General features: G+C 39.6%; 1 protein-coding gene across 7 annotated transcripts in view; it reads right to left on the bottom strand.

Annotated features, from left to right (window-relative positions):
• Positions 1-2099: 2099 nt before the first annotated feature.
• Positions 2100-7621, bottom strand: part of NR4A3 (nuclear receptor subfamily 4 group A member 3) — a 42686-nt gene continuing 37164 nt past the window's right edge. For all 7 annotated transcript variants that reach the window (XM_025281795.3, XM_044940077.2, XM_025281794.3 and 4 more), the window contains one exon: positions 2100-5379. In XM_025281795.3, the coding sequence (XP_025137580.3) occupies positions 5132-5379 (248 nt within the window). In that variant the 3' untranslated portion in view covers positions 2100-5131. The remainder of the gene's footprint in view (positions 5380-7621) is intronic.

Genomic DNA, 7621 nt, shown 5'->3' with positions numbered 1-7621 from the left:
GTGCCTAAGGCAAAAAAATCACATATAATCAAGATTATCTTTGAAAATAATTTGCATTAGGCTTTTTATAAGCTCAAAAGTCAATATTTAGTCAAAAGAATTGAAAGCAAAGTGTTGAAAAGATAATATTTCTACATGCATGTTCACATCAGTATAAAAGGAGGAAGCAAATCAAGTGTCCATTGACACGTGACAAGGTGTGATATAATATTTGTTATGGAATATTATTTAGCCTTAAGAAGGAAGGAAACTCTGACACGTGCTATAGCATGCTGAATCTTGAGAACATTATGCTAGGTAAAATAAGCCAGACACAAGGGGACTAACTCCACTCATATGAGGTACCTAGGTAGTCAAATTCATAGAAACAAGAAGAAGAATATTGGTTACCAGGGCTGTGGGAGGGAGGAATAGAGAGTTATTGTTTAATGGGAACAGAGCTTCAGTTCTGTAAGAAGAGTTCCAGAGATTGTTTAAACAACAATATGTGGTCTTAACATCACTGTACATTTAAAAATGGTTAAAATGGTATGTTTTCTGTGTGTTTTACCACATTTTTTAAAAAATCAATTAAAATTGTGCACAAAAATAACAATTCTTGTGTTATCTTTGTCCATTTAACCAATGGAAATTCATCCATAGGCATATGCCCCTTATCTAAAACTAATCTTTCTTGCCTCCTTCCCCACTCAAACCAGACTTTTGCCCCTAGAGTCCCCAAAGAGCGAGCTTCTCCACTCCCCTTCTCTTTTATCCCTTTGGTCCAGACATTGACATTTGAATTTGTATGCAAGATGGTGCTTTACTGTATCTCTCATTCTCTTCATACAATATTTTATAGTTGAGGAATGAAGGTACTGTCAAGAAGCAGAGAGAAGTGTTTGGCTCCTAGACCACACACAGCACCTAGATGTCACAGAAAATACTTTATGTATGAACCAATAAAGAAAATCATGAAAACTCCCACATTTCTGTTTTTGAGCTATCCATGCATTAAAAAAAACCCATATTTGGAACTGTGAGATTAGGTTTGACATAAATACACTTCCATGTGTAAAATAGATAGCTAATGGGAACCTCCTGTAAAGGGAGCACAGGGAGCTCAGCTTGATGCTCTGTGATGACCTAGAGGGGTGGGATGGGGGTGGGGAGGGAAAGCCAAGAGGGAAGGGATATACGTATACATATAGCTGATTCATTTCTTTGTATAGCAGAAACACAAGCAATTATATGCCAATTAAAAAAAATATTTGTACTCACTTGGAATATATATTTGGGATATGCTAAGTCATTTCAGTCATGTCCAACTCTTTGCAACCCTGTAGACTGCCAGGCTCCTCTGTCCATCAGATTCTCCAGGCAAGGATATGGAGTGGGTTGCCATGCCCTCCTCCAGGGGATCTTCCCCACTCAGGGATCGAATCCGTGTCTCTTAAGTCTCCTGCATTGGCAGTCAGGTTCTTAACCACTAGCGCCACCTGGGAAGCCTGTATGTTTTGGCCAGTGTTGAATAAAAGTTGTATTTGCATTGCCCACAGGGGCGTTTCTAAGCAATGTAGTAGGTAGTAATGGCTTCAGCAAAAAGGCAGAGTACCAATCAATCTTTGAGAACTCTAACCCGGATTCTTATAAATTCTGGTTCACAAATAACTGATATCCCATTAATTTGAAACAGAAAGAAATCCTTTACATGCCTAAATGATACTTTTAGGCAACAAATTGTTAATTCCACTATATACAGTTGAAAGCAAAAGCTTCATACACTGCACGTTTGTATCTCCTCAAAGCACCCAATTGTGCTTTGCTTGTAGGAAGTAATCAATAGATAGTTATTGAATTTAGAATGTCCCTCTTCCCAATCAGTGAAGTTTAATATATTTCTGATTCAGAATGCCTATTAATTTTTCAGCACTAGTAAGCCTTTAAAAAATCCATTCGAGATATGTTTAAGAGTTCACATGGGGTTGCAAACAGTCGGACATGACTGAGTTACTAACACTTTCACTTTCTTCACTTTAAGAGTTCACAGCAAATACCATTATATAAATGATTAAGAAAATACCGTTAAATGAAGCGTGCTTATTCAACAGACCAGTAGCCATTGATAAAATGTAATTTAATTTAATCATTTAAATTTACATTGTTAATGTACAAGAGCATTTCTTTCAAACACAAGGTTAATACCCACTAAAGAGCAATGCTGTTAGAGGAGCAGAGAAACTTTGGAAAACTCTGCCGTCTGAAATGGAAGCAAGGCACTCTCCATTAACAGCTGGTGGATTCCTGATTTCTGCCCACAGAAGGCATATTAGCACTGAGAGAGCTCTCCCACAAGGGAAGATCACCTGCTTTAATTCTTTGCTGTCCTCTTCTGAGCTAGTTCGGTAATCCACTCTGTATAAACTTGTGTGTCAACATTAAGACCAAAAAAAAAAAAAGAGAGCTGAATTGATAGATGACTTGGTGGGGGTTTGGGGGGCTCTCATAGTTGTAGTAACTATGGAAGACAGAAGAACACTGGCTATAATCTTTATTTTCAGCACTAGTATCTGGACCTATAACTAAAGACCTTCTTCATTCCTTCCAACCAATCAATATTGACTAAAAAGTCTTCCTTAAATCCAATGGGTGTAAAAATAAAAAGTGACAGCATTTCTCTAGGGCTCTGGTTTTTTGTTTTGTTTCTCCTTTACAGACATGACAAAAAACAAGGATTAACATTCTAAGACTAACAGTGCACAAAAGGGTTATATGTATGCACAGCATTTCTAATTTATTCAAATTCAACTTGAATTTGGTCTGAAGCTACCTTGTATGAAATGTTAGCTTTCCTGGTATTTAGTAATGTCTATTATGTCTGCATATAAACTCAAAAAATTACTGCAAAAGTACTACTTTACTCATGGTAAAATGTAAGTATTAGTGGTTATTTTTAAAAGCCTGTTTTCCTGTAGATGCAGTAAATTAAGTAAGAAGACCATGGAAAGAAGAATTAAGTCCTAGTCTTGATTTTGTTACCAGCTGTTTGATCTTGCATAACTTTGCCTTTTGCTGGGCCCCAGTTCTCTTCTCTATGAATTTCAGGGAGGGTTGAACTAGTTGACAAGTCAGGCCCCTTCTAACATTCCAAGATCCTAACATTCCAGATCCTATCATCTTGATATTAATATAAAAATAATCTCTCACAAAAGCTCACACAAACATAATACAAGATCAAATATCAGAATGACACTTGGAAAAAAACATAGACGATTTGCTATCTGGACTCTCCTTTGCAGCAATTAGGCAATCATTTGGCATTTGTTTGATTGTATAATTTAATGGCAATATAAACAGCATAGTTTTGTTATGTTTCCTTTAAAAAGACTAAAGCAAAGATGATTTAAAGCTAACAAAAACTACTATGACATCAGTTTGACATTCAAAGTTTGTTTCTTAGCAAAATGGCCAAAGATATTTTGACTTGATACAGAGTATATATATAATATAAAGTTACTTTTAGACCTAAAAATCTTCAAACATTATTTGAATTTAGCAAAACATAAGCAAAATTTTAATATCAAAGTGCTAAACAGTACTGCCTTAAAAGTCACTGCAAATGAACCATAAAATAACCGCATGGAAAGTAACATTTATTTTACAAATGGTTAATAAAAAGACACATTATAAATATATATGTAACCTGCTATATTTATATATGTATTTGCTTATTTAATTTCTAAGTGGTGTATCCAAGTTCACCGTGAACACCCCATTTAAGTACTCTGTAACTCAGCTTCCGGGAGCTGGTGGTCTTGCAATAAATACAGGCAAAGCTATTACAATATAACGTGCATACAAATGTTTATACAAATAAGGACACTATGCAACAAATTATCTCATAATAATATGGCATTAACAGTATAAACATACAAAAGGGAGTACGAACACGGAATGTTGAAACGCAGCCCACTAATTCTTTCTAGTACTTACATTCACACTATTTTTTTTATAATAAGACTTGCCTGTTCTCCAAAATTGTCTCATTAACCAATAACAAAAATTAAATTATATATATTTTAAAAAACCTTATTATCCCTGGTGCTTACCCTGTATGATCCATTCCTACTTATTTGTATGTTCTTATCTAGGGTTCAATATACTTGAAACTTATTGAATGCTCCTGGGGCTTCTGAATGAATGCCAGTCAGTTTCTATAATTGGAGCAAGTTTAGGGAACTCTGGCAGGATTTACAAAACATGACAAAAAAGAAGCTATGTGGCAATCCGTCTTATAATCTGAGCCCTCTTTAGGACAGTTGGACAGTTGGGGCAGGGGTCTGGATCCATCAAGAATGGCCTAAAATCTTGGATGGACCAAACCTCAGAAGGGTTCTACAGGGCAGGTGGACAGAGCCTCTGCTAGGGAAATTAGCATGTGTCATTTGCTAACCTGACTGCCTCCTTTTTATTTCCATACAAAATAAAGGAGAGTTAATAAACAAGACTTAGTAAGACAGCACTTTAAAAATTGCACTTGTATATGGAAGCGAACAGCCATTATCATTTTGCTATGTCTGATGTATAGGTAATCCTCCATCTTTCACCATTTGTTAAAATAAAGGAAGAAAGAAACTACGAAGAGGAAAGTTCTGCTTTGTTTGCACCACATACATACCCTTGATACAAGAAGTGTATTCTAAAGGGATCAGTCTCAAGACACATCCTACCCTGGAGAACAACCCTTGGCTGTTCTTGTTTTTAAATACAAACCAACTATAATTGTATTCCCCAAAAAGAGTTTTAAAACAGTTATATTATCCTTTTTTTTTTCCTGCTGGGATAGCATTGTCCAAAAGTGCTTTGTTAGCAATTTCTTAGAAAACCCTCATGAACTATACCCACCTCCCATCCCAACCCCAAAACCTAAATATAAAACACAACCCCAACACAATACTTTGCAAGTTTTCTGGCTTTCAGATGTAAGGAAAAGTGCCAGAAAAAAAAAAAAAAAAAGTCTTTCATTTCGACAGGAGCTTGCTTTCTCTCTTAAGGAAGGACAGAAAATGGTAGGTGTCCAGACCCCCTCCCTCTGCTACTTAGCAAGCGGCTGCTAGCAGATGAGGCAGCTCCCTGCTCAGGCTGCTCCTGCTCAGAAAGGCAGGGTGTCCAGGAAAAGCTTGTCGATGATGGAAGGTGGGGACACCAAGTCTTCCAGCTTCAGGTAGAAGATGCGCTGGAGGCCCAGGGTGCAGATCTTCTTCAGTTCTACCAGGGCACGCAGGACCTTGGGCTCACTGGGCTCCAAAGCCTGGCCCTTACTCTGGTGCTCTTTTAAGCTGCTTGTGATCTTGTTGCATAGCTCCTCCACTCTCTTTGGTTCTTTTAACCCATGTCGTTCTGCAGAGGGATAGAAAAGGATAGGAAAATTTAGGAGGCAGTTACATCTTAAAAAACCCTGAATCCCTAACGGAGGACTGTGTCCTGTTCTGCCAGTTGGGATGGCATTTTACAGTCATAGTGCCCTCCCTCTTAGAGGTAGTTCATGGCCTTTAGTATCAAATGCAGCTTCCCAGGTGGTACGAGTGGTAGAGAACCCGCCTGCCAACGCAGGAGACATAAGAGACACGGGTTCGATTCCTGGGTTGGGAAGATGCCCTGGAGGGTGCCATGGCAACCCTCTCCAGTATTCTTGCCTAGAGAATCCCCATGAACAGAAGAACCTGGCGGGTCATAGTCCACAGGGTCGCAAAGAGTCGGATACCACTGAAGTGACTTAGCAGGCACGCACACAGTATCAAACAGCACTAGGGACTGAATCTCAGTCCTGTCACTTACTCAGTGTCCCCTAGAGTCCCTTAACGTCTAAGCCATGATTTCCTTACAAAATGAAGATAATAATCATACCCAATTCAGACTTTCTAGGAGGACCAGCTTGGGAGAATAACACAGATGAAGCACACAGTTCCCAGCACAGAGCCACAGTGAATGAATAACAGGGTGGTTACTATTTTGCACACATCATCTGACAGAGGTCTTACAAAAGCCCCATGAGGACGCAACTCTTTTCAGAGTGACACAGACACACATCCAGGTAAATGAAAAAATCTTGCCATCCTGACAGACTCACTTGGTAGTGGGGGCTGTAATTTTCCATTTGCGAATGCAAAAGCTGCCCCAATACAAAGTGCATTCTTGTGTTTTCATGCTAACCAGCATTGAGAAGAATCTAGATTTTCTTTTCTTTATCCCCTCCCTCCCCACTCGCATACTCCTATTGACCTATACCTGGCACATGTTTCTCGTCTGTGAAGATGGAAAAGTCAAAGAGAAGAAGAGGGGGACCTGAGGAGGTGATGCAAGCATTTCATAATGTGGCAAGACATGAACACCAGTAATCTTATATTTTATAAAATAATATATAAAATTATCCCTATGTTAAATAGTATGATGTCTTATTTTGTATAGATGGTTAAATGGTTTTCCCAAAGTCACACAACTGCTAAGAACTGGGATTTGAACCCAGTCTTCTGAGGCAGCCTCTGTCCTCTGGTTCCAGAGCAATGTTGTATCTCCTGTGAACAAAAAGGAGCCTGACATCCAGTGCCAATCAGTTTGCTCTCCCTCAGCGTGTAGATTTCAGAGCCTCCTTCCTGAAAGAAGACGTTGGCCCCTGTTATCTCAGGCAAAGTTTTCTTCTCTCAGTATGTGCATGCTAAGTCGCTTCAGTCATGTCTGACTCTTTGAGACCCCATGGACTCTAGCTCGCCAGGCTCCTTTGTTCATGGAATTCTCCAGGCAAGAATACCGGAGTGTGTTGCTGTTTCCTACTCCAGAGGATCTTCCTGACCCAGGGATCAAACTCACCTCTCTTATGTCTCTTGCATTGGCAGGCGGATTCTTTAGCACTAGAGCCACCTGGGAGGCCCTCTTTCTCTCAGTATGCTGTGCTGTGCTGTGCTTAGTCGTTCAGTCGTGTCTGGCTCTTTGCGACCCCATGGACTGTAGCCCACCAGGCCTCTCTGTCCATGGAATTGTCCAGGCAAGAATACTGAAGTGGGTAGCCATCCCCTTTTCCAGAGGATCTTCCTGAATCTTCCTAACCCAGGGATCAAATCTAGGTCTCTTGCATTGCAGGCAGATTCTTTACCACTAGTGCTGCCTACTGTCTACCTCAAGAGCAAAAAATCTGGCTGCAAACTTGGCAGCAAATTTCAAAAGCTATAAAATGTCCATAGTCTCTGACCAAGTAATCCCACTCTTGGGAATTTATCTGAAGAAAATGTTGAAAAAAGAATAAGACTGTAGGCAAGAAGACACTTGGGGTGGCATCACCTAGAATCTAGAAAATTTGCATAGATGAACTTATTTGCAGGGCAGGAGAGGAAATGCAGATGTAGAGAACTGGCGTGTGGATGTGGAGGATGGGGAAGGGGAGGGTGGGATGTACTGGGAGATTAGGTTTGACATAAATACATAACCAAATATAAAATGGATAGCTAGTGGGAAGCTACTGTATAGCGTGGAGAGTTCAGTTCGGTGTTCTGTGATGAATTAGAGGGGTGGAATGTGGGTGAAGAAGGGAGGCCCAAGAGGGAAGGGATATATGTATACATATGCCTGATTCACTTTATTGTACGGC

The sequence above is a fragment of the Bubalus bubalis genome, chromosome 3, assembly GCF_019923935.1.
Source record: "Bubalus bubalis isolate 160015118507 breed Murrah chromosome 3, NDDB_SH_1, whole genome shotgun sequence".
Lineage (NCBI taxonomy): Eukaryota > Metazoa > Chordata > Mammalia > Artiodactyla > Bovidae > Bubalus > Bubalus bubalis.
This window is presented reverse-complemented; position numbering and strand designations above follow the sequence as displayed.